Source organism: Trichoderma gamsii, assembly GCF_001481775.2.
Source record: "Trichoderma gamsii strain T6085 chromosome Unknown Scaffold_6.2, whole genome shotgun sequence".
Classification (NCBI taxonomy): domain Eukaryota; kingdom Fungi; phylum Ascomycota; class Sordariomycetes; order Hypocreales; family Hypocreaceae; genus Trichoderma; species Trichoderma gamsii.
Genome location: NW_020171343.1, coordinates 222,077 through 248,001, shown reverse-complemented (window position 1 = coordinate 248,001; position 25,925 = coordinate 222,077). Strand labels below are relative to the sequence as shown.

Genomic DNA, 25,925 nt, shown 5'->3' with positions numbered 1-25,925 from the left:
TCATGCTGCTGCTTTAATTCTCGCAAGTTCTCACAATACCACCTGGTCTTAACCACCTTCACCTCACCTTGACATTCATAAAAATGAAGACGACTTTCTTCCTCGCTCTGCTCTCAACGGCGGTCTCATTTGCCGCTGCTGATATCGTCATCACGCCGGTATTCGCAGACCAGATTGTGCAGAAGCAATCTGGAGACTGCTTCTTTGGCGTTGTAACACCTCAGGGATGCGCGTATGTCTTTCCCCCCCTTGCTCTCACTTCTCATTCTTAGATGTGTATATAAATGTATACGCAATTTGATGAAGATTTCGAAAGGCTAATTTTATTCTAGACCCCAACGAGGATAGAAGCTACAATGCGCAACTTTTCGCAGAAAACAAAACACATATATATACCCATCTAAATTCTGCACACAACTATGAGGTATTCTGACCGAAGAGTCGATACATGTCCGCGATGGAAATGGGCACGAAATCTAATCTCCGACGCCGTTTATTCACGGGGACTTGCTGACTTCGCTGCGCGAGGCTGAAAAGCATACCTTCTTGAGAGGCGGATATAATTACTACTACGGCGTTTTATTGGCGGAAAAAGGGGAGGCGCATTACTACGACATGCTGTGTTGATTGCCTACCATGGGAGTTTTTTTTTTGCTTTTCTTATTATACCGTATACACACATCAGTTATACTATATCTAAGATTGATACTCTAGAAGGGTCTTGTTGAAAGCAGATCCAGATACCCAATTACATACATCCATTTCTCAGCCATCTCTGTCGTAGTTGTAATCCACAGTGACGTGCTGCTGCTACTGGGACAGATGTGCTCAATATGTCTTTTCTTTTCTTTAGCAGCCCAGACGTAACAAGCCAATTACATGAAAATAAACAAGTCAAACAAGATTGTCAAAAGCTTTCCATCCTATAACCTCGTAAAGATAGCAGAGAGCGGTCTCCATTGTAGACCAAAAAAAGCCCCATTCAAAACGCCACCGTCTTCAATCAACTCACAGCTCACTACACTTTATACAGGGCACATGCAAATTCATTCCCCAAAAAGTGACGCAAAAATAACCGACAAACAAAAATGAACATAAGAGGCAAATCTCACCACAACCTCTCATTTCACATCCCTGCCCCTGCTCAGCGCCAACAGTAGCAGAAGAAAAAAAGCCCCTTGCCCACAGTTCCCACCTCGTAGCGTCACGTCCGACACTGGTGCAGCCCCTTGGGTGCTGGGCTCTGAAACCGCTTCGATAGAGACGAGTTTCGCGGTAAATTAGGCCTTGGCCACAAAGTCTTTCCCCCATGACTTGGATTGTCAGTTCACAGGCAGCAGTATAGCATACTCTTTGAGTCTGTTGTATTGCCAATGTCAGGCTGGCGTAGCGATGCTTTGAGACTATCAATTTTTCAGAGTTATCATCCTCACGATGCAAAGTTAACAAAAATGATTTTAAATGGTATAAATTCGATCCACTGTATACAAGTATACTCACTATTCCTAACAATCCAATAAGCTACATATCATGTCGCAGACAAATAAAATAAAAAAGAAAAATCTCCTTCCTCCCTGATCTCCCCGCGATTGGGGCTGTAGATAGGCTTAGTCGAAAACCGACTTACAGCCCAATAATATTTTCTATCTCCGTACATATCTCATAACATCTCATGATGATGCAGAAAGGTCAGCAACGCAAGAAGCGATCTGGTTATTGCAGTCACCGACTGAAACACCATTGACTGACTTGCTGTTCACAGCATTAGCGCACTGGTTGTTCTGAATGTCACAGGCTCTCTGGGCAGCAGCAGCCTTGGTGGTGAAAGTGTTGCCCTGGACTTCAAAAGGTCTGTCGGCGTTGCCAGACTGGGAGACCGGGGGAGCGGCAATGCCTCCCAGAGCGTTGGCAGTAGTGGCACCACCGGCTCCAGAGGCGGCGTTGGAAACAGCAGCAGCAGTGGCGGCAGGAGCACCAGTGGCAGCAGCAGCATTTCCAGCAGCGACGCTGGTAGCAGCCTGGGCGTTGTTGCCTCCCTTGCCACCCTTGCGTCCACCTCGTCCACCTCGACGGCCGCCCTGACCAGCCTGACCAGCCTGACCAGCTTGACCGGTTTGACCAGCCTGGCCGGTTTGACCGTTCTGTCCAGTCTGTCCAGTCTGTCCGTTGTTCTGACCCTGACCGTTCTGACCAGCCTGTCCGTTGTTCTGGCCCTGGCCATTCTGTCCAGTAGCATCGGCGGTACCGTTGTTGTTGTTATCTCCAGTTTGAACGCTGCCAGTGCCGGCGTTGTTTGTGGAACCAGCACCGTTCTGACCCTGACCGTTCTGTCCAGTCTGTCCGTTCTGTCCAGCCTGACCGTTGTTCTGACCAGTCTGTCCGTTCTGTCCAGCCTGACCGTTGTTCTGACCAGTCTGTCCGTTTTGTCCAGCCTGACCGTTGTTCTGGCCCTGGCCGTTCTGGCCCTGGCCGTTCTGTCCAGCTTGTCCATTGTTTCCAGCGGCGCCAGCATTGTTAGTGCCAGCATTGTTGTTGCCAGCATTTCCGTTGCCGTTGTTGCCGTTGTTACCGCCGTTGCCGCCGTTGTCGCTTATAGAGAAGCGGACACAGTCATCCTGGGCACCACGCTGAGCCACAGGCATCAGCACAGGCTGGTGGTTGGCAGCAGCAGACATGGAGCAGAGACGGTAGTTGCCGGCGGGCAGACCACCGTCAACTGTGGCAGAAAGCAGGCCGTTGCCGTTACCAGCGTCGTTGATACCCTTGAAGAAGACGAAGCTCTGAGGGTCAAGGGGCTGGGAAGGGGTCTGGCTGTTACCCATGCTCTGGACGGTAACGTGAGTGTGACCGATAATGTTACCGCTTCCATCAAGGTCCTGAGGAGCCGAGTAGTAGGTGTTGGTAGCGTTGGTAAAGCTACCAGGGGCAAAGTTGATCATTTGCACCTGGATGTCGAAAGTTTGGTTGGAGGCAATGTTGTCACCATTTTGGGGGTTTACGAAAAGAGACGAAACCATGTTGTTGACGCCAGGAATGTTACCCATGGGGATACCATTGCAAGAGCCCGTCTTGACTTGAGCACCGTTGGTGAGAGTCTTGCCCTGACAGAAGTTGATGAAGTTGGCATTGTCACTATGCCTTAATTAGCCATTATCCGATATAAGACTAGATCCAGAGACACTCACGTAGCCGAAGCGACCTGACCCTCGCCACCAGGGTTGTTACCATCTTGCTGGGAACCAGTCTGAACAAGGTTGGAGTTCAACGCCAAGTTAGCGCCACCGTTGTTTGCGTTGCCGCCCTGGTTGTTTCCCTGGTTGCCCTGGTTGTTGCCCTGATTGCCCTGATTACCACCGTTGTTGCCACCGTTCTGACCGCGTTGGCGTCGTTCTAAAGCGCGGCCGAATGGAGATCGTCGCTCGATGGACGCAGCGTCAGCCAGAACAGCCAGGCCGACGAGGCCGGTAAGAACATTCTTGATTTGCATATTGAAAGATGTAAAGAGAAATGTTTTAAAAAAAGAAGAGGAGAATAAAAAAGCTTGGGGTTTGAAATTGAGGAATTGGTACCAGACCAGAGTCGAAAAGAGAGAAAATGAAGTGTCACAGACACAAAGAAAGAAGAGAATGAACGAAAGAGAAGGCGAACGACCAGGTCGCTTAGAGGATTAAGGAAAAGGAATGGTTGGAGGATGAGGAGAAGAGAAAGAGAAACAACAGGAGGGGGGAGCGAGGCCATTATAGCTTCGAGACGCCAAGGCCTTTGGCGTCAATGCAAACCGCAGATACGGAGTCGAAACAAGACATCGGGAAGCCGGCACGACTAGGGATTGGGAACAGTGGCGCTTCAGTTCCAGAAACAGAACGGGGAAGCCATCCACTTTCATGAACGGGTGCGGTTCCATGAGCCTCAGACGGTTCACGACAGATCCGAGGGCAAGACCAGGGCCAGAGACCGGGGGTCGCTTTTGGCTTACAGGCCGCCCTGGCTGGACTTTTGGAGCGAATAGGACGGCGGCCTAAAATGGCAATTCAAGGATCCAATTCCTATAATGACGGCGCGGTGCAACCAGCTGCGACGGCATTAGCGCTGTCTGAAGAGTCGGGGCTTCGAAACAGCCTCCGAGAAGGTCTAACCGCCTCTCCACGCAGGTACAAGAGATCTGCTGGGGCTTGAAAAGCCAGGGGTCCTTTGGCTGATGGAGCTCGCTCAATCCATTGTTTCTGCTTGCACTTTGGTCTCCGTATACTAGATTCTAGGTCTTGTGCTAGGGCAGTACGGGGTAACTAGTAGATTTAGCTGTGAGCAAAGTTAGTAAAAAGAATAGAAATACCTAGAGGTGTAAGTGAAAACAAATCATTCACCTTGTACTCTGTCATACAGACAAATGACACAGCCGTGCCTTTGTAATGGACAGCCATCCAATGCCACAATGCCTCCCGCATTGCTCGCGTGAGCCCGGAATTAGAGTTATTTCTCAGGGTCTTCAGGCGCCGTGGCAGCTCAGCAGGCGGAGTGTCAAGGCCGTAGCTGAGATGAACAGCCCCGGCGCTGTCGCAGATTAAAGTACGGATGCCACTGATGCGGCTTCAGGCGTCTCGGGGGCGGCTGTGGCCAATCAGGAGGCCAGATCGGCAGCCTCCATGTGGCGCTTCGCGTTTCGGTTGTAGGCGACACGGAGAGCGCCCGAGCACTGGCTGTTTGAGGGGCTCTGCTTGCTTTGCTGAATTCGATGGTAATGCAGAAGCAGCAAGAATCGCGATGCTGGAATTACTGAGCTCAATACGTTGGTTGGGGAATGGCTGAATAGTTGATCCGAAGCAGCAGCACGTGGCTAATATGGCCGCAGGGCTACGCGAGGAGACGTTACAGCACGTTTACAGTGGACATACCGCTGTAGTTGCAGCAGCTTACAATATACAGACAACCAGACATCAAGAAGGATATCGGCAATCAATCACAGTAAGATATCAAGACTCGTCACTAAATCGACACTGTTCGTTCCCTTCTGTATACATCTGATAGGTATTAATCCGCGTTAGAAGCTAGACTCTAATCCCAATAGTAACAGAATAAGGCATTTTTGATTACCAGCCAAGACCGCCCTAGAGCAGCAAGATCGATATTTACATCCACCCCTGCAGCTCCCAATTGTCATCACTTGCCCAAGGCAACTATAACGAGAGACAAGCATGTTGATACAACTACCGCCTTCGAGCGGCATCCTCCATACGGTAATCCATAAACGTGCGCAGAAATGCACACCTTCGAAACATCCTGAAGTGGAACTTTGACGGTTGGTTTTAAGAACAATGTCAGCCAAGCATTTGCTGGCTTGGCATTTCCGGAGCTCTACTGCCAGTAAAATGCTTAAACCCACATGATGTAACCCTCTCCCGTCTTCTGTTTGGCGCCCTGTGTTGTAAGAAATGGGTGGTCTCGCAGCCAGTAAATTGCAGCACCGCTATGCATCGGCACAGGGTGGCCCAGATCCAGGGCCGCATTGATGTGGAGGTCGGTTGTGATTAGCAGTCATTTCAAAGCGATGCGCTTGGCTTTGATAATCAAACTCCTGTACAACAAGACTAACAGCGGCGACCTGGCAGTCGAGCTATTGTCCTACGCGAGGCACATAATCAGGGGCCGTCGCGAAGAAGATTAGCCTCGGAGTCCGTCCATCTCAAGTTGATGAATCCCGAACCTCAGCTGAACGCCGCATATTAGGTAGCTGGGCTGGCTATAGTACTCTACTCCGTATGACAGATACTATCATAATGTAAATGATGGGGTAGGGAGCTTGTTTCATTCCCAAAATCTGCCTGTATTGCAGCAAGTGGCCGCAGACAAAGGAACCTTCAACTCGGTAAATCGGAACAATAACCCCAGCTCTCTATCAACTCCTTTCAAGGTTGTTAATCTCCTCTGCACGGTCACCTTTTGGCGTTGCTTATATCCGGGCAAAGTGCCCAGGCACAGCTCCGCTCGACACGTTTGTGACAAGTCCCTTTCGTTTCTTCGTATCGAAGAAAAAGCGAAAAAAGTCCTTGAAACTTCAGGGGGGCCTGGGCATAGGCGCAAAAATGACAAACGAGGGGACAGGTGAAGAAAGGAATTTGAAAGATGCATATTGCAAGAGGTCCACAGTGCCGTTTGCCGGACGTGAAACACCTCCTTGGCGCTCGTTAAACGCCATCTGAAACAGCGCCCTGCGGCCCAAAACAGAGCGCGCCGTGCTGTGGCTGACAGCTTCTCGAGGAACGTCCATTCCCGGTCTCATCTTCTTGGCAAAGGACGTCATCGGACACAGAGAAAGCGTGGTGGAATTGGGAATCTTTGAACCTAAAGGTTGCCGTTTTCCGTAATACGGGGGTCGAGGCTTTGTGGTGATGGCCGCCTCGCGTACCCTGGAACGAAACAGGAGGTGGAAAGAGGAAAAGACACAATGGAGATGCAATTAGTTGATGAAACATTTGTCTTGGCAATTCCAAATCCAGGCACTAGATTGGATCGAGTTTCTCGTTTAAACTTTTGAATGCAGAGTTGCGTTGAGAAGTAACTCTCGAGTGTATAGTACTAATAGATATTAGTCCTGGTAGTACTAGTAGTATACACAAGGCCACTCAAGATGTTAGAAATCTTCAACACACACGAGTTCCAAAATTGAAGCAAAGACTACGAAAGGAACACACCCTCAAAGGCAGTTCAGCAATAGGTATGATGTATTTATTGTCTTTTGACAGTCATTGCACTGAAAACTTGTGATCCCTAATGTCTCTCTTCGCTATGTCCACGACTCAGCCTAGCATACCTATATAAGCATGCCAAATACTGGTCATCAAGCCAACAATCCCTTTACTCCATTTAAGATCGATCAGAGTGATCAAGTACGGCCACCGTATAATGTATGTCAAGAAATAAGATCTGCAGCTGATTGAAGATTTACAACAACAGGTGTTGAGAAAGGTTGAAGACTATTAATGCGCCAATCCATTGAAGACAGAGATTATTTAGTGATACATGTCTGCCTGTCCATGAAAGGGCGGTAACCATGACTATCTACTAATTCATCAACAGATACAGCCTCTGGGGGACTTAAGAATGCCGTGAAGGAGAGTGGCGCGACTTATGGGTGGCGAACAAAAGTTCCGTGCTTATGCAAATGAGGATCTCATGGAAGAGTACAAATGCTTGTGAATGACGGGGCAGTGTAGCAGTCATGCGTCCTACCAGTAATATTCTATGTTTTGGACGAACAGATGCGAGCAAGCACACGCACATTTTCGCTCAGTTACTACATGCATTGTGCCAATGTGAATTCAGTAATCGTTCATTGACCAAGAATTGCTAACCAAAATTATGACTGTGTATCCAAAGGCACTACTATACTCGCCTGCTACCCTTCATGATATTACTGGCAGATTTAAAAAGCAAAGATCTCCCTCTTTCTATGCATAGTCTATCATAGCTCGCCAATCGGCTCCTCCATAAATTCATCCAAAGGCTCTTCCATATAGTCTTCTGTAGGCAGCTCTCCAGTGTAGCTCGCCTCCAGCTTCAGGTATTGATCGACAATCTTGTCCAACCAGGCTGCCATGCGGTAACCGGCACGGGCGACTTGCTTTTCGAGCATAGGGGCTGCCTTTTCGTAGTAGTCGCCACTCAGCTCTTTGCCAGCAATGGCCTTGGGACCCTCGGGGAAGACTACAAGTCGATAAGATTAGTAAAAGAGCTATAGTTTTGCGCAGAAGTTGGGCTGGACCTACCATACTGGCACACGAGCTTGTTACATTCGCGTGACCAAGCCAATGCCGTCTCTTCCGGGTTGCCAAAGTCCAAGTCTGCCAGCCAATCGTCCTTTTCATCTGCGTAGATGCCGCTGTTGATCTTCTTTGTAAGATCTGCAGACCACTTCTCCGCCCATTGATATGGCTTTCTACCACGCATGCCAAGCCATTTCTCTGTGATGGAGCTGTCCCAAACGTGATGCAGATTGAAATCTCGCCCATTCCACAAGACGTGGATACCGTTTCCACCCCTTGCGACATCCTCGTTATGCAGCGGCTGGTGCAGGTCGCCAACGAAGTGAATGACAAACTTGGCTGCCTGCGCTCGTCGCCATGCCGGCAGGGACGGGTCGACGGATTGCTGGGTGTAGTTGGCCAGAGCGGTGATGACGCAGCCGCCCTCCTTGCAGTCGCGCTCAAAGTCGACGTTGCAGTCCTCGGGAGGGCTGTCGTGCGCATCGATGAAATGGAAGTTTTTTGTGAATCTACCCCACTGTGTGTATCTGATCGAGTCGGCCCAGGAGGCTACCTTGGCCATGTAATCGGCATCTTGGCTACCGAGGAGCTGTTTAAGGTAGGCTTCTGTCGTATTGGCGACGAAGTTGCTTGCAACGAAGGCTGTCGTTACGTGTCCCAGGCCTAGGTACGAAGAGTGCAGATGTTAGAAAAGCTAGTGAAGATGATGGATGGTGCATCACGAGGGGATCAATACACACCTCCCCAAGCCATGGCCCCTGGCAGGGAGACGAGGCTGTAGGCCACAGCATTTGAGAGCTTCATGGTGCGGCAAAAGCGAAGTAGACGATAACAAGAAGATGAATCTAGTGATGAAAACAAAGTCTATTCAATCTTTCTAGACGGAACTGAATGATGAGCAAAACAAAAGATGACAGGAAGACTGTTGTAGGACAAAGGTTGGGATGAGGGAGAGGTTGGACGGGAGGTACCAAAGGGAGTGACGCCTGAAGCTACCCCGGAAGATTGACGCTCTAGCGCTCCGCAGTTGCGCACGGCACTTCCAGGAGACGCCCGAGCCCCGGTCGGCCGCCAATCAGAGGCACCTCAGCTACTGCGTGCGGGAATGCTGCCTACCCGTGCACAGTATCTGGCCTGCTTAGCACATGTACACAGGCGGCCGTCTAGAAGGATCACACGCGCTTTGGCTGCGCATCAGGTGCGGGTTCAGCAGCCATGTGCCGGCCCAAACGGGACGTGGGAGCTGCTGCGAAGGCTGGGGCTGGGGCGAATCGTAGCGGGCCAGTGTTGTCACTGCAACTCCGGCCTCGGCAGCGGTGACAACATGGGCGGGACCGCAAAAAAGATGGATATCTTGCTGGTATAAGTCTTACAGACCACGACCCGGATGATTATAGAGGGGAAACGATGATAGGAGAGACAAAAGTGTATGGATATCACGAAGATGCATAAATTGCCCCATTCACCTGCCGTGTTCTGGGATCTTGTCTTAGATGTTTACTGCAAAGGCTTGCCGTCTTACCGTTCCGCTTATTTGGTTACCGCTTGCTCGGCACCGCCGCAATTGAGTTTGGAATTTCATGTACCAACATGTAGCTGCAGCCGTACAGCTTCTCGTCAAAATGTACATTATGTGCACGCCCGATAAGAAATTCTCTGTCCTCTTTCATGCAGTGAAACAGTAACACGAGGCTCTTGAAGACGCATATCTATCAATATTAATGCATGCCGCCTCTGCTCTATCTTGTACCACCTACCCACAACACACTGCGAATCGCTTCACCCAAAAGTGTTTGCAGAATGACGCACCCAGAGATAGCGCGTGCACGCTCCCCGCCGCTAACGCTTGCAAATGGAGCCCATCCGACCCTGATCTCTGCAATATGCGTGTCTTGTGCAAGATTTGCTTTCACCTAGTCCCGGCCGCAGCCAGCCAATGGGCACCCGCGGCTCTATCGCTGACCACTGCGATAAGCAGCCCGCGATAAGGACCATGGCCGCAACGGATCCCTTCAGCTCCTATGACTAGGACCGATGATCTCGTGAGGCACCCCGACCGGCCGATGCCTTGGAATTCCCACATAATCTCGCCCTCTGCGCCTCCAAGACATTCCTCTTCTTCGCTCACTAACCGCTGTATCACTCGATTCTGCGAAGAAAGCGAAACAAACCGTTCATTCTTTGTCATTTGGGTCTACACGCCGAGGTGCCGAGATAAGATCGAGACAATCTGCGACCATGGCGTCTCTGGCGATGACCGTGGTGGAAGAAACAGCGAAGAAGCTGAGTCTTCACCAAGCTATATCGGGGATCTTTGGAAGCATCAGCATGGCAGCATGGATATGCGTTATTGTACGTATCGCATCTACTGATTTTTTTCCCCCATAGTATGGTAACTAACAGTCATCTCTGTAGCTGCCCCAGATGATTGTCAATTACCGAGCAAAGAGCGCCGACGGGCTGAGCATAACGTTCCTGGCCGTATGGATGCTGGGCGATGCTACAAACTTGATAGGTCCGTACGGAATAGCTCTTGCGAGCTCCCAATTTCTGCAAAGAGCAAAAGAAATTTCCTTTGCTGCGAGACACCCCCGCGGAGAAAGGCCATGTGCGAGGCTAAGCTAACCCGCGAATACTTAGGCGGACTCTTGACCAACCTGGCGCCAACAGCAGTGGCATTGGCCATGTACTTTTGCGTCGCTGACTTCCTCCTCATCTCGCAGTGCTTATACTACAACGCGGTCAATGCCCGCCGAGCTGCCCAGGCGGCCGAAGAGAACGAAGAAGCGCCTCTCCTTGGCGAGCGACACCATCGCCGCTCGGTATCGAGCGAGGATGGCACCAAGATTGGGCCTGCCGGTGACGAGCTGCTGGAGCGCTCTTCGTGGATGTCCAACACGGCCAGCCTGATTGGCGTGTACGTCGCTGGCTTTATCGGGTGGTATCTCTCTTACAAGGCTGGCGCATACAGGGAGGCGGATCCGGTTGTTTTCAACGCCGCTATGCAGGCATCTCCGGACCTGCTCGAGAAGATTGGAATTATTTTGGGATACTTTAGCGCAGTCTGCTACCTCTGGTATGTTTTTACACAGTCTAATACGCAGCTGACAATACGCACAAGACTAATTCTCCCGTTCTAGTGCTCGAGTTCCTCAAATCATCAAAAACTACCGAGAAAAGTCATGCGAAGGTAAGGAAATTCATCCTTAGTTGGCCCTAATGCTGTTGTACTGATCGAATTTTTTGAAGGCCTTTCTATCCTATTCTTCATGCTCTCCCTTACTGGAAACCTGACATACGCAGTCAGCATCGTGGCTTACTCTCAAGAGAAGAAGTACATCATCAACACGATTCCTTGGCTCATTGGATCGCTGGGTACTGTGGTCGAAGACGGCACTATTTTTGTGCAGTTTAGGCTATACGCCAACAATAGGCGAAGCACACAAGCATAGATTCAGAATTCCAGGCAACTGGGAGTTGGACTTTGAAATTGAACTTGAGCGAACACGAGACGGTTCGTTCGCTCGGGTTTTGGCATAATTTGGCATCTACTTTGGATTGTATGGGCTGAGGCGTCATGGTGCACTCACTTGGGCGTTCTGGGACGTTAAATGGACAGATTCTGCATGAATCTTGTCTATATTTGTTTGGAATTTGGGAACATTCGCATTCGGTGCGAAGAGAGACTTCCTTGCCGCGTAGATAGTCTCTTCTGGATAGACTTTTCTCCAGAGAGCAATTGTATTGTATTGTTTTACACTCTATACCAGCGTGAATACAGTTGTTTTATATAGGGAGACGTTAATCGGCACACCCCGATCTCAATATCTAACACCCCAGCTGTAGCGCAACAAGCAGCCAGTCCATATATTAAAACACATGTATAAAACTGCTAGATACTATGTATTAAAGGATAGCAGTAGTAGCAGTAGTAGCAGTAGTAAGAGGCTAGCATTTGTTCACAAAGGAATATTGATCTCTTCAGAATGGATAACTTTTTGATATATGTACTTGGACAGATCCAAAAAAAAGGAGAAAGAAGTCTTGAAAAGTTAGAATTAGATATAGCCCTTGAGGATGGCGGCCTCAGCATTCAGTATAGATGAGCCAGCCGCTCCAATAACCGCTAAAGAAGGAAGTCAGTCACATCCGCCCTATAAAAAGCTGAATGATATGGAGAGAAAACAAAAAACGTACTGTTATGGCTCAGTGCAACAAACTTCAAGTCAAAGATGCCGCTCTCATCAGCACGCACTCTGCCCACGCTGACCGTATATCCTCTACCCAAATCACGATCCAGTCTCGGCTGCGGTCGGTCGTCCTCGTCAAAGACTTTGATAGGCGGGTTCGGCGCAGAGGGACATCCCAGTTTCTGAGCCTCCGAAACATACGCCCGCAGAGCCTCCTTGCACTCCTCCGGCGAAGGAGGTGGCTGGCGCTCAAACTTGAGGCTCACGCAAGCAGTGTGACCGTCCATAACAGCAACACGGTTGCACGACGCCGACACGCGCAGGCCGCTCTGCTCGACAAACGCCGTGCGCCCCTCGTCAATGGCGCCGAGGATCTTCCTGGCCTCGGTCTCGAGCTTGTCCTCCTCGCCCTGGATGAAGGGCACGACGTTGTCCATGATGTCCATGCTGGACACGCCCGGGTAGCCCGCGCCGGAGACGGCCTGCATGGTGACGATGCTGACGGTGGAGATGGGGCCAAAGGCGGCCTGCAGGGCGGCGAAGGGGATGACGAGCCCGATGACGGCGCAGTTGGAGTTGCAGACGAGGAAGCCCTTGGACAGGTTGTGGACGGAGCGCTGGTGGGGGATGAGGTCGAGGTGAGGCAGGTTGACGGTGGGCACGACGAGCGGGACGAGGGGGTCGCGGCGGTAGTTTTTGGCGTTGGAGAAGACGGGGATTTCGGCCTTGAGAAAGGCCATTTCTGTTTCCATTAGCTGATTGACTCGTTAAGAAGATACTGTGGTTGAGCTCACCAACATCGCCCGCGACATCGGAATCGAGCCCGCTAAACACCACGTCGCAGTCCTTGAATTCCTCTGGGCGACACTCCCTCACTACCATGTCGGCGACATCGCCAATGGGAGAGGCCTGCTTCCATCGCACGGCGTCCTTGTACTTCTTGCCGGCGGAGCGCGACGATGCGCCGATGGCGTACAGCTCGAGCGTCGGGTGGCCTTGGAGGAGGAGGATGAAGCGCTGGCCGACGGAGCCAGTGCAGCCGAGGACGCCTGTGAGAGTGAAAAAGTGTTTGTTAGCATTTGATAAGGCGAAATATGAATTCGAAGTGAATTTGATTCAACGTACCGCACTTCTTGCGAGGAGATTGCGCTGACATGGCGATGCTTGTTGCTTTGAATGCTTGGACGTGGTGTTGGACAAGGCCGGTTCGGAGCGTGGTCCGATGATGCGCTACAGCTGAAAGAGAGTGAAGGAGGCCGTTGGAAGGACTATATATGGCTGGATATAATTGAATGCTAAAAGAGTCCTAACTCAAATAAAAACAAAATATTAGAAAAGGTAAGAAATTGACTGTTCAAGGTTGATGGTGTTGACTCGGAAGCTAAAGCACCCCACCATGGCTTTTTATCAAGTGAGAGGTTATCCAGCACCCCAATTCTGTTAACCAGCCCTACACTTTTACTTGGACGTAGGCTGCTGCCAGTATTATTGCTATTGCTATTATTACTGCTACTAATATAACTACTATTACTACTACTGCTGCTGCTGCTACTGCCACTGCCACTACTACTGCTACTACTGCTATTATTAAATGTACAGTATTTGGCAGTTGTGTATAACATGTGGAATGATTGTCTTGTTGCGCTGCAGCTGGGGTGTTAGATAATGAAATTAGGGTGCTAAATAACATCTCCATTTATCAATTGCTGGTCCCCCGCCATCGGAGCGTCGCTGTAAGTCAAGAGTGGGCCAGCCTTTTCCACTCTACTCATTGCATCATTTAACACCTAGCTGTCTGTGATTGTATGTATCCAATTCCTTAATCTAGGGATTATATTCAAAAAATACAATTGTACGCCCGAATCGCTTAGCCAGTTATCTGAGGTCTTCAATCTTCCTGATCCTTTGTAGTAACTTGTATTGCTATTCGGGCGGTATAAATGACCTTTCGGACGGTATAATTTTGCTTTTCGGGCAACAGCATTTTGATGTTCGGCCGGTATATTTTTTTTAAACTTTGCGCAGCATCTAACCCAATTAAGCGTACCTGAGAAGGAACATGCAAGGTACTACTAGTACCAAGGAAGATGGCAGTCGCAACAACAACATCATCATCGCAAAATTAAAGATTTCAAGGGAATTTCAACTTTTTTTCCAATTTCTATATGAATATACATGTCTATTTAAATAGGTATGTCCCGACACAAACGTAGATCAAGCATTGGCATACTGCTTGTTAAACGCCCGTCCAATCACCATTCTTCTAATCTCCGAGGTGCCAGCTCCAATCTCATACAGCTTGGCACTGAAACACACAAAAGTCAGCTCAATTCATGCAAATTCAAAGTAGATGGAAGTATAAGAACTTACTCTCTCAGCAATCGAGAGGCGGGCATCTCCTCAACGTAGCCCATACCACCCAACAGCTGGATAGAGTCGAGCGCCACCTCCGTCGCCCTCTCAGCAGCATACAAAATCGCTCCGGCGCAGTCCTCGGTGCGAATGACGCCCTGCTCGTCAACCTGGCGGGCAGTGTTGTACGTGTACGCGCGCGAAGCCTGCAGCTTGGTGTACATGTCGGCCAGACGGCCCTGAACCAGCTGGTTGTGGGCAATTGGCTGGCCAAACTGCTTGCGCTGGTGGCTAAAGGGCAGAGCAACGTCCAGAGCAGCCTGCATGAGACCTAGAGGCCCGGCGCTGAGAACTAGACGCTCCAAATCAAGACCCTCCATCAGCACGCGGACACCGCCGTTGATCTTGCCGAGGATATTTTTGCTGGGCACAAAGACGTTCTCAAACATGAGCTCGCCGGTGTTGGAACCGCGCATGCCCATCTTGTCGAGCTTGCGCGCGCAGGAGAAGCCCTCGGCGGTGGTGTCGACCAGGAAGGCGGTGATGCCCTTGGATCCCTTCTCGGGCTCCGTCTTGGCGTAGACGACAATGACGTTTGCGTCGGGGCCGTTGGTGATCCACATCTTGGATCCGTTGAGCACGTAGCCGCCATCAACGGGCTTGGCCGTGGTTCTCATGCTGACGACGTCGGAGCCAGAACCAGACTCAGACATGGCCAGGGCGCCGACGCTGGTACCGGAGATGAGGCCCGGCAGGTACTTTGCCTTTTGCTCGGCATTGCCGTTCAGCGAGATCTGGTTGACGCACAGCTGCGAGTGCGCGGCGTAGCTCAGGCCAATGGATCCAGAGGCGCGCGAAATCTCCTCCAGCACGATACAGTGCGCCTGGTAGCCCATTCCAAGTCCGCCGTAGTCCTCATCAGCTGTGACGCCCAGGAAGCCAGCCTCGCCCAGCTTGGCCCACATCTCGGCGGGAAATGCATTTGTCTTGTCGGTGCGCGCGGCGAGCTCTTCGGGGATCTCGCGACGGGTAAAGTCGTGGACGCGTTCGCGCAGCTCGTCGAGCTCTTCGTGGGACGGCGGCTCGAAGCCCTTGGGGTGTTTCTGGGAGTGGAGGCGCTTCTGGCTGGAGATGGAGGATGACAGCAGTGACGAGGTCCGGAGGAGTGATGATGAGGGTGATGACCGCGCTGGGCGGGCGAGTCTGGAAAAGGCCCTGAGGCTGGACATTATGGCGGTGATAGTAGGTGATACGGATAAGAGAATGCCTGTATGGTGTTGTGACTGCTATGTAAGGTACGTCACTGTATAGATCGATCTAAGATCTGGATGCTTCCTATAATAAAACAGCGGGGGAGATGAACAATGAGGGGAAGAAGAGATGCAATGGAGAATGGAGAAAAGTAAAGACAAGAATCCGAAGATGTAGAATTGAAATTGGTGACAAGTCAGAAAATGACCAAAAGAAAAGAATCTTCATGGATATGAATTATTAACCCCCAGTCTAGCTGCTTTGTGCCGGTTCCCTCGCAACAAACGCTCTACGCCTGCACTTAAGCCGAGGCGTCTCTGCCCCTTGCCTGCAGCTGCAGCTTCTCCCCAAAACGGGCACCTCGGCCACTACAGGCTTTAGCAGTAAAGAGCCGCGCCCACCCCCAGCTTTTCGCTTCGGCTCAGCGCGGCTTGTGGCGGCCCGGGGGGGCTTCAGCTGCGCGAACAAGCCGAAAGGGCACGAACTGACGTACCTGGAGCTTCGAGGCAGCTCGGGCTGAGGAGACAATCATCGCCAAATTTTATCTTTTTGTGCGCGGTGTTAATTCTTTTTCATTTCTTCGAGCTCTAGCATCTCGTGTGTGCATCTCACATCACCAATTGACTCATTTTCTCCTCGTCAATCATGTCTCTCTCACGGCCTTCTCGCCAGGCACTACGCCTGTCCCGCCATCTCCAGATATCCTCAACACCATCACCACAAGCATCACGGCTGCCTCTCTCCCGCCGCTCAGCAGCAACCCTCACGCCTCCCCACCAAGCCGGCGCAATCTCCCGCCTCCCCACAAACATCGACCCGTCCTCCCCCGAGTTCAAGGACAATGAGGCCCAGATGGCCGACATCACCGCCCGCCTGCAGCGCCTCGCCTCCGCCATCCAGCAGGGCGGCTCGCAAAAGGCCCGCGACAAGCACCTCGCGCGCAACAAGATGCTGCCGCGCGACCGCGTCGCCGCCCTCATCGACCCGGGCACCACCTTCCTCGAGCTGTCGCCTATGGCCGGCCACGAGCTGTACCCGGAGGCCGAGGTGCCTGCGGGCGGCATCATCACCGGCGTGGGCGTCGTCGAGGGCGTCACCTGCGTGATTGTCGCCAACGACAGCACCGTCAAGGGCGGCACGTACTATCCCATCACCGTTAAGAAGCATCTGCGCGCCCAGGCTGTTGCGCAGGAGAACAAGCTGCCGTAGGTTTTATCTCATCTCACATGTTATACAAGGCTAACACGAAGTATCAACAGCTGCATCTACCTCGTCGACAGCGGCGGCGCCAACCTCCCCCACCAGGCCGACGTCTTCCCCGACCAGAACCACTTCGGCCGCATCTTCTACAACCAGGCCCGCATGTCCTCCCAGGGCATCCCCCAAATCGCCGTCGTCATGGGCCCCTGCACCGCCGGCGGCGCCTACGTCCCCGCCATGAGCGACGAGAGCATCATCGTCCAGGAGCAAGGCCACATCTTCCTCGCCGGTCCTCCCCTCGTGAAAGCCGCCACGGGCGAGGTCGTCTCCCACGAGGACCTCGGCGGCGGCAAGATGCACTCCTCCGTGTCGGGCGTCACCGACTACCTCGCCGTCGACGACGCCCACGCAATCACCCTCGCCCGCCGCAGCATCGCCAACCTCAACTGGCCCAAGCAGTCCGCCGCCACGGTCCCGCCCGCAGAGTCCTTTGCCGAGCCGCTCTACGACCCCAACGAGCTGCTCGGCATCGCCACCACCAACCTGCGCAAGCCCATGCCCGTCCGCGAAATCATCGCCCGCATCGTCGACGGCTCCGAGTTTGCAGAGTTCAAGCGCGACTTCGGCACCACCCTCGTCACGGGCTTCGCCTCCATCTACGGCCAGAAAGTCGGCATCGTCGCCAACGACGGCATCCTCTTCGCCTCGTCCTCCGTCAAGGGCGCCCACTTCATCGAGCTCTGCGCCCAGCGCGGCATCCCCCTCGTCTTCCTCCAAAACATCTCCGGCTTCATGGTCGGCTCCGCCTCGGAGCGCGACGGTATCGCCAAGCACGGCGCCAAGCTCGTCACCGCCGTCGCCTGCGCCGATGTGCCCAAGTTCACCGTCGTTGTTGGTGGCAGCTACGGCGCGGGCAACTACGGCATGTGCGGTCGTGCCTATTCGCCGCGCTTCCTGTGGATGTGGCCCAATGCCCGCGTGGGCGTCATGGGCGGCGAACAGTTGGCTGCTGTCATGGAGACGGTCGGCAAGGCAGTCGATCCGGAGCTCAAGGATCGCATTGAGCGCGAGAGCGAGGCTACCTACTCTTCTGCGCGTCTTTGGGTAAGTCTAGAAATACCCATACATGAAAATTAGCAAAGTAGTAAGAAACCACCAGCTAACCACAAACCACAACAGGACGACGGCATCATCCCTCCTCAGCACACTCGCCACTACCTTGGCCTCGGACTGAGAGCCGCCATGGGTGGCCGCAACGAAGTCAAGGCTGGAGACACCAAGTTTGGTGTCTTCAGAATGTAAAAAACACTAATACAAAAAACTAATGAAAGAATAAAGAGACATATATAACAGAGATAAAGAGAAAAGAAAAAAATTGGTTTAAATATGCAAACTTGCTGCAACGACTCGGTGTGTGTCATGGTATGGTATCCCTTTTTCAGAATTAGACGTCTATGTACATTTCACCACTAGCTACACACATAATCATTGATTGCTCGCTCGGTCGCTTTCCATCCGAGATGCTCGTAACAGCTCAACAACGAGCTGCTGTGATAATTGATATCAGTTAATCTACTCCGCCTCTGATGAAAACGCCTGCGCTAATCTCCGCTTCCACCCTTCTCGCATTTGTAAATGCACGTGGAAAAAAGTAAAATAAGTGGAAAAATGAGAAGAAGAAGAAGAAGAAAAGAAAAGAAAAAGTCTCAAAAAGAAAAAGAGAGTCCATGACATGCTTATACAAGATTTCCCAACCGTATCGCCCCTTTTTAACCTCTTATGTCTCGTCTCATTGCCGCAAATAGCCTCCATCCCTCTTCCAGTTTCAACTAGTATATTAAATATGGTATCCCAGGTTTGTACAAAAAGGGGGCGGCACACCACCCTTCATCTGTAGCCGTATAGCCTTTGACTTTTATATATGAATTAAAGGCTTGGCTGAACGTGCAATTATGCCAAGAGCTGTTTGAGTATCATCCCATCAGAAGCCGAAAAAGAGGCCACGTTTTGACGTCTTCTTACTTCCCACAGGTCCTTGGCCAATGTCGACCGTAGCGTCAACCAGGTCAACCGTTCTATTCCCTCCGATGGAGATGCTCGATGCCTGTTTGACTGTCACTTCGGAGCCGTATTTTGTAATTGCTTGAGAAGCCTGGGTGAAAAACTGTTGGAGCTGAGTCTGCGCTGTATTGGCAGCGTCGATACTGTCTTCTTGGAGCACGTACAGCACGGCTGTGCGAGCAAAATCGAGGACTTCTTGCGTGACGGTAAACATGGATGTCTGTTGGGGTGAAGAAGAGCTCGTGGACGAGGGGCTGCTCCTTCGAACTCGTGATGGCACTTTGTCCAAAACAGCCACAAAGTCTCGGGATATAAGGTCAGGAGTTGGCCCAGAGTCCTTGTTGGTTGCCTGTTGAGCATTATCAGAAGTACTCTGAACTCGTGCATTGGCCCCACCAGTTCTCGTGGACTGGCCATCAAACGTAACAAGAGCATTCTGTGCGATGCAAGAAAGGTTGCCCGTGTTAAACCTAGCCAGGATCTCTGTACCCAAGAGGGGGATGGTAAAGTTCTTGTCCGAATCGGCAATGATGCGTGGTATGGCCATGCCGAGTGTGACGTTGTTGATGTGAGCAGAGCCGTCCGTTGGAATCAAGTTTGTCGTCGTGCAGCCCGATGAGCCGTTTGTGCCACAGTTGGCTCCCGTGAATCCGTTGGTGCAGATGCACGAGCACGTACCATTAATAACGACACCGCTGCCGCCATTCAGGCACGGCAAAGACTTTGCGCAAGATTGAATGTTGACTGTCGTTGATTTATTGCTGTTATTGCCCAGGTTTTTGAATACAAAATATTCCAAGGGTATAACGATAGCAGTCGCAATGATACACAGCATCAAGAAGATGATTAGGATGAAGGCCCATACGGGCAAGCCGCAGCACCTGCGAGCCTTGGACTTGGCATTGGAACCGGCCGGCACCTCTTGGTCATCAGGGGTCATCATGTACTTCTCACGACCGGTGTAGGGTCCTCTGGGCACCGAAGGCCAGGCATCCGTGGGTCGGTGAGTGTGTACAGGAGTTTGCACAGGAGGTGGGAAGGCAGCCAGCATATCCGAAAGGCCCGACTGATAGCGATCGTCTACTTGCATTCATCACGGTTAGCGGCAAATCCATTCTGAATTCTTTTACGAACAGGGCTTATTGGCATACCGAAAGAACGCTTCACTCCACTACCACTGCTCGCCTTTTCGTTAAAGAAGTCGAGTTCGTCAAGGCGGCTTGATGGCCGTTTGCCCTTGTCAATCATCGAAGCGAGACGGGTAGCTCGTCGGATCAAATCTGGTAAGCTGGTAAGACTTCCTCTTGATTCAGCCTCTCGCACGGCGTCGATATCCAGTCTCGGTGGGCGTCTAATGGCAGAAAGGCGGCTGGTCGGCGGGGGTGATCCCGCGGCTCTGCGTAAATCTGCCGGGCTCATCATGCCGGGCTGGCTTATAGGGACTGCTGCGATATGGCTTGCCCTGCGGTCAGTGGCTGCTGGAATCTGCTTGTTCGGCAAGTTGTTGGAAGAAGAGTCGGTGGACTCGTCGACAAGGCCGGTTCCATCATGAAAGGGGTTGGCAGAAGCCGGCTTCTTTCCATGAGAGTGTGGGCTAGTGAGTGTCTGAAGCGCATATTCGTCTTGGCCAGATACCAGCCCACTCTCGTCACTATAATCGTCTGACCCGGCGGAATTTCTGCTTCTCTCCGTCAAGGATTCTTCGTAGAATCCTCCTCCATGAAAGCCCGGGCTAGCACCCACAGATGCAGCTTTCCATGAATCGGGCATAGCAGCGCTCGAAGCGTAAGAGTTGTGAGACGTATAGGCTGAGTGTTCTTCGGGAATCGGAGATACAAAAGATGTGGCAGAGTAAAAGGACGACTGTCCTCTCCTGCTAGAGGGTGGTGGCCCCAGGTTTGCGCTTCTCCTCGGGCGATCTGAAGTCTCTGAAGTAGGGCTATCGAGTTCTGATGGGCTGGCGGGTTCTGGGACACGGAATACGGGAGTTGGTTGCTGTGGGCGGGACTGGTCTACCATGGACGGGACTTGGCTTGGGCGTGGCGGCCTTTGGGGGGCTACTCGAGGTCGGTCGGGTGGTGGACGGTATGCACCTGCATCTGGGGGGTCCGCTGCATCAGGGCTCTGCAGCGGCCACTGAGGCGCTGGCGACGGTCGTGAGATTGTTGCTGCTGCCATGTTACCATGCTGGCCGTTGGCTGGTCTTGATCTGGTCGAGTTGGGCGGTGATACCTCATGCTGAGGTGGTGTATCGTAACTCGGATTCGGATTGTGTCTCAGCCGCTGCTCACGCATATTTGACTCGCTGCTGAAGGGGAAGCCAACCTGGGCTCTGTCCCGTGGCCTTTGGGAGGACGGTGGAGATTGTGCCGGCCAATCCCTGCCTCCATTATATTCCTGGCTCATTTGAAATGTCGTCGAGTCTAGCTACAAACCATCCGGGATAACCGTGCTTGGGGAGCTGTCGACATCCAACGAGGGACAGTCTTGCCTGAGACGTATCAACGGGTTTCTGCGAGTAGCCGAACTAGCTGAAACAAACTTGGTTGCACTGATCGAAGTGAAACCTGTGGCCAACTGGTTGGGTTGAAGTTGAAACTTTTGAAACGAACGAAGAGATGAAAAGCATTGAAAAAAAGGCCAGAAGTCGTGCTATCAGCTCTACAGGCTTTATCTGGTAGATCCGTATTCAGAGAGATTTGTGAACGAGTGAAGTCTATTAACAAGCAAGGTTAGATATGAACAAATCTATGTACTGATACAAGTCTCAAAAGGCAGGAAAGACGAAGCAGGCGTAATTGCGATGAGCTGTGTGTTAGGAGCAGTCTGAGCGTCGACAGAAGATGCGAAAGAAAGATGTCGAGCAGTTTCAAAGACTTTGCATGAAACGCATAAATCGAAAGACAGGCTTCCAAATAGAAAAGATCGGATGATGTGTAGAGGCCTAGAGTAAGGTGGGAGGCAGGTAGAAAGACGTGAACGATCAGTAAGACCTACCTTTGAGGAACAAAACGACGTATTCACCTGGAACAGAAGCTGGCACAACGGCAAAGAAGGAAAAATAAGAAACGAAATACGAAAACGGAAAAAAAAGAAAATTGATAAAAAATTGAATTAAGGAAAGCGGGGAAATGAATAGTTCAGCAGCAGCAGCGACTAGCAGCTGGTGATGGGGAGGGGGAAAGAAGAGAAAGAAAGAGTGAAGGTTAACGCAAGCGAGGAAAAAGACAAGAACTGGGGGGGTGAGAGATGAGATGATGGAGGAGAGGATTTTTGGCGAGCGAGGCGGCCGAAAGACGACCAGGATTCCACGGGATTTGCCTGCTGCGGGCCTTGCCTGTGGCTTGTCGTTTCTGTCGGACGATGCGGCCCAGCCTGGTGGTTCCGACCAGCGAAGAATCAACAGTCAAAGAGAGGCAGAGGCAGAAGAGGAGGCGGACGAGAAGAGGAGAAGGACGAGGGCTGCGGTTGAGGAGCCGGGAGCCATGCCGTGCATGTACAGGTACAGGTGCAGGTGCAGGGGTTGTTAGTGGGCTCCATGCCCGGTTCCAGGTCCTGTTCCTGGCTGTGGGGAGGTCGCTTCGCCGTGCCATGGGCTGCCCTGAGCTGTGGCTGCTGTAACGAGCTACAGTATCTGGCGTGGGTACCGGTACCCGCGAGTGGTACCTATATAACGGCAGCAGGGATATCCAGGAAAAAAGGGAAACCACCCAACCAGCAAATTGAAGCTTGAACAGGCCATCATGCGCAATCAAGCCGAATCGAGTGTCTGGCCAATCAGTTTCCGCAGAGCGGAACATGTCTTGATGGCACTTGGTTGAAGTGCACGTCAGTGGTGTCTCAGTATATCAGATCAATGAATAGTTGTGAAAATCAAGAACAGCAACTATTATTCAAATATACTACAATGCATCAAATACCAGCAATAAAGTCTTACACGATGAAGAGAAATTGATGGCATCAATGCTCCAAGCCACAGCCCAGCCAGGTACAGGTCCAGGTCCAGGTCCAGGTCCAGGTACAGGTACCACCGCTAGAAGCACATCATTTAGCAGTCCCCTGTGCTAGTCTCCGTGTTGGACCCCCCTGGAGCCCACTCTCAAGACAAAACACTAGCGCCAATTTGTTCCTGCAGGTGGCCCGTTCGCAGCAGCACATTTGCCCAGCCGCGTTGAGGCCTTTTCATTCGCCCGAAATCACAGCATGTTGGACGCTGCAGCGTATCATGAACCTGCACCATTCATATTTGTTGAGCGGCCATCGCTCTTCGTACTCTGCTATCCTTCAATGTGTTACCCTCTTCTTTCTTGAAATGGCTAGCCGGCACCAGACACGCATGCAGCCGCCCTCACGTGTATCAGCTCTATTAATTGCTAGTAGCGCGTGTAGTGCTACTGTCCGGCTCAGCTGTGCAAGCCACAACTCAAAGTAGCTTCAATGCCCAGCTCCCTACTTTCAAGCTATCCGATGGCGCTATTTGGCCTCATCCGCGATTCTGAGCACTTTGAGCGCAGCCAGCAGCAGCATCGTCGGCCCTTTGTCGAGCACGTTCCACCGGGCTCTGTCTTGAATGTCTTGGATTTCACTTCACGGATCTCATCCCGATCCACATGGTTTCCTTTAGCTAGTAAAGCCAGTGCCACAGCTATTATTAGGTCGATACTACTGTTTTATTCCTCATGGTTCTCACTCTTCTCTTTTCCTCTTTTGCTTCCTTTTTTTTTTTTTAGGACAGAGTCCTCCCCATTCGATCTTGGCAGCAGATTCTGTAACAGCCTGATCCCGTTGTCGTATCTTGATACCAGCACTAGTAAAAATAGTCACTCACCTTCAAGGCTGTCATATAAGTGTACAATACGGGCTGAATATTTGTAAACAACTCCCAAAAAGCCCTCAGCTGTTTCCTAATACACAATATCCTCACGCCAGGGACCGCCACCAGGCCTCAGCCCAATCTCCATTATGGCCCGTGAGAAGCTGTTGATTCACATACAATGTATGAATGTCTCAGACACAGCAGTAGTGGGGATTTGAAGTCCGCGGCTAGTGTCCGGTTCATACTCGAAACAGGTATTGCTTGCGACCCCGACGAAGATTAAACAGCAACGCGCGCATACAAGAAGTAATCAGTAATCTTCAAACAGGAAAACCTCAAAATCGATTCATTCTTGAACATTATGGCATGATACTCACATAAACGCCTTCCGCAACAGCAGCGGCAATATGTCCCAAACAGCATCGACTCCCCGGCAAATAGAGAAAAAGCAAACTTCTCCCCAATCCCTGCCTCTCTCATCACACCAGCGCTCGCCGCCAAGAAATATCCACTCATTTGCTACTCCCTACAGAAAAACAAGGACTGCGCCGCTTCACACCCTTGATCCTTGCTCATCTCAGCCAAAGGCGGGAAGAAGAAAAAAAGCTCATCGGGGTTGCGTATGCGTATCCACGCACTTAGAGGCCCCGGTTCGTCGCAAACCAGTCACTGTAGCCGCCTCACACGAAACAGTTTTGGTTCTGCCTATATGTAGGTATACGGGGTGATTGTTTGATAGCCCGTGGTTCGTATATGCTTACTTTCGAAAAGAGCGTGTTGTTTGTTCTTTTCGTCTTGGCAACATTGTTCAATGCCCTTCCAGGTTACCGCATCTATTTATATACATGCACCTTGATCGGTGCATGTAGCCAGGCTAAAGTTTAGGATGGCGCCCTTACTTAAACCGAGCACGGCGATTGATCACCATCTCGATCTCTAAAGTCTCCATGCAAGGAATTTTCTTTTTTTTTTCTCGCGTCGTTGGATATTCGGTAGTCCATAGCTGCATATTCGATGCCCGAAAGCTCGGTCCTCTCCGGGCTCATGGCTCTATTGGCAAACACCAACACCGCCCCGCAGTTCACAAAAGGTCACATCTATTAACCAGCTTCGGTTCTTCCAATCTCCAGCACCTAAACTGGATACAAATTACTAATTCCACAGTCGATTCTTCCATTCTTGCCTCCTATAGTCCTCCATCGTTGTCATTATTATTATCGTGCATCACGGCTGGAAAAACACCTGCTCCATCGGCCTCCACCAAGACGGCGTTCCGGCCTCCGAGCTCACAGCTCCCTCCACCAAGCTCTCCTGCATGCTGTCCGTCATCTTCCACCACTCGCGCACCTTTGGATTTCCCGCCATCTTCTCCATATCCCCAGCGTAGTCGTAACCGATGTACCTAAACGAAGCAAAGAGCAGTCCCAGGCCGTCGTCATAGAAGATGTTGTCTATCACCCCATTGCATAAGCTTCATGTTGCTCAATAAGAGAGTAAGAGGGGCCGGACAGTAAGCTTACAGTCTTCTATCCCGCAGTCCTTGATCTGCTTGAGAACCTCGGGCCAAACCTTGGCGTGGCAGGCCTTGTACTCGTCCACGCGGTCCTTCTTGAGCTTGACGACCTGGCCGAACCAGCGACCTGGGTTTTTCTGCTTCATTGATAGTGTCCGGGCATGGCCGTGAGGAGCAGGTTGCGCGGGCTCTTCGCCTGGTGAAGTTGGCTGCCACATGTTGTCTTGTTGCCAATTTCAATATGAGGGAAAAGCCTAAAGAACTGTAAATCAAAGAGAAGAACAGGCTGCTCTGATGAAAAAGAGAGAAGAAGAAAAAGATTACACGATACGAAGAGAGATGACGGTCAGCAGACCAGCTGATGTCGCCGCGGAACCGGATATGCACAGCTACGATGAGGGGCAAAAGACAGAAAGCTGTGGGGAAGCACAACGTGTCTCGCAACCCCGCAGATTGCAGAATGAGTGTGCTTTCCCAGGAATGAAAATACGTTTTTATGTACAAGGTATGTGCAAAAGTTCAATTGGTAATTGCTGCGCTTACAGAGCATCTCAAGGTACACGTAGCCATGCGGACTCCGCACGCTATTGGCTCTTCCCCTTTGCAGATCCGAGGCTTCCCCGCATATCAAGTATGGACGTTCATATACGAACATGGAGACCACATTTGCATGGAGACACAAAAAAGCGATTGCTCCAATCCAGAAACTCCACGTCATGATCCTCAGCTTTTGAAACACTCGTTGTAGTCACAAGGTGCATACGTAGATATACTACCGTTGC

The 25,925-nt window shown here is 51.4% G+C and overlaps 9 protein-coding genes across 9 annotated transcripts; 3 read left to right on the top strand and 6 right to left on the bottom strand.

The window, feature by feature from the left end:
* Window positions 1-83: 83 nt before the first annotated feature.
* On the top strand, window positions 84-348 carry TGAM01_v202411 (hypothetical protein; the record flags this gene model as incomplete). Its single annotated transcript, XM_024548995.1, has 2 exons — window positions 84-232; window positions 333-348. The coding sequence occupies 2 exons, from the start codon at window positions 84-86 to the stop codon at window positions 346-348; spliced, it is 165 nt and encodes a 54-aa protein (XP_024406234.1).
* A 1,322-nt stretch (window positions 349-1,670) lies between these two features.
* TGAM01_v202410 (hypothetical protein) lies at window positions 1,671-3,487 on the bottom strand (the record flags this gene model as incomplete). Its single annotated transcript, XM_018804892.1, has 2 exons — window positions 1,671-3,132; window positions 3,186-3,487. 2 exons carry the CDS (start codon window positions 3,485-3,487, stop codon window positions 1,671-1,673), a joined length of 1,764 nt encoding a protein of 587 aa, XP_018661883.1.
* Window positions 3,488-7,459: 3,972 nt separating this feature from the next.
* On the bottom strand, window positions 7,460-8,564 carry TGAM01_v202409 (hypothetical protein; the record flags this gene model as incomplete). Its single annotated transcript, XM_018804893.1, has 3 exons — window positions 7,460-7,701; window positions 7,764-8,423; window positions 8,501-8,564. 3 exons carry the CDS (start codon window positions 8,562-8,564, stop codon window positions 7,460-7,462), a joined length of 966 nt encoding a protein of 321 aa, XP_018661884.1.
* Window positions 8,565-9,998: 1,434 nt separating this feature from the next.
* On the top strand, window positions 9,999-11,212 carry TGAM01_v202408 (hypothetical protein; the record flags this gene model as incomplete). Its single annotated transcript, XM_018804894.1, has 5 exons — window positions 9,999-10,112; window positions 10,176-10,275; window positions 10,401-10,836; window positions 10,901-10,950; window positions 11,010-11,212. 5 exons carry the CDS (start codon window positions 9,999-10,001, stop codon window positions 11,210-11,212), a joined length of 903 nt encoding a protein of 300 aa, XP_018661885.1.
* A 606-nt stretch (window positions 11,213-11,818) lies between these two features.
* Window positions 11,819-13,106, bottom strand: TGAM01_v202407 (aspartate-semialdehyde dehydrogenase; the record flags this gene model as incomplete). Its single annotated transcript, XM_018804895.1, has 4 exons — window positions 11,819-11,886; window positions 11,958-12,692; window positions 12,745-12,999; window positions 13,076-13,106. 4 exons carry the CDS (start codon window positions 13,104-13,106, stop codon window positions 11,819-11,821), a joined length of 1,089 nt encoding a protein of 362 aa, XP_018661886.1.
* A 1,058-nt stretch (window positions 13,107-14,164) lies between these two features.
* On the bottom strand, window positions 14,165-15,531 carry TGAM01_v202406 (isovaleryl-CoA dehydrogenase; the record flags this gene model as incomplete). The annotated part of the gene is made up of 2 exons (XM_024548994.1): window positions 14,165-14,255; window positions 14,321-15,531. The coding sequence occupies 2 exons, from the start codon at window positions 15,529-15,531 to the stop codon at window positions 14,165-14,167; spliced, it is 1,302 nt and encodes a 433-aa protein (XP_024406233.1).
* Window positions 15,532-16,198: 667 nt separating this feature from the next.
* On the top strand, window positions 16,199-18,055 carry TGAM01_v202405 (propionyl-CoA carboxylase beta chain; the record flags this gene model as incomplete). The annotated part of the gene is made up of 3 exons (XM_018804897.1): window positions 16,199-16,758; window positions 16,813-17,857; window positions 17,933-18,055. 3 exons carry the CDS (start codon window positions 16,199-16,201, stop codon window positions 18,053-18,055), a joined length of 1,728 nt encoding a protein of 575 aa, XP_018661888.1.
* Window positions 18,056-18,734: 679 nt separating this feature from the next.
* Window positions 18,735-21,109, bottom strand: TGAM01_v202404 (hypothetical protein; the record flags this gene model as incomplete). The annotated part of the gene is made up of 2 exons (XM_018804898.1): window positions 18,735-19,894; window positions 19,966-21,109. The coding sequence occupies 2 exons, from the start codon at window positions 21,107-21,109 to the stop codon at window positions 18,735-18,737; spliced, it is 2,304 nt and encodes a 767-aa protein (XP_018661889.1).
* Window positions 21,110-24,854: 3,745 nt separating this feature from the next.
* On the bottom strand, window positions 24,855-25,361 carry TGAM01_v202403 (DUF718 domain-containing protein; the record flags this gene model as incomplete). The annotated part of the gene is made up of 2 exons (XM_018804899.1): window positions 24,855-25,081; window positions 25,151-25,361. 2 exons carry the CDS (start codon window positions 25,359-25,361, stop codon window positions 24,855-24,857), a joined length of 438 nt encoding a protein of 145 aa, XP_018661890.1.
* Window positions 25,362-25,925: the final 564 nt, after the last annotated feature.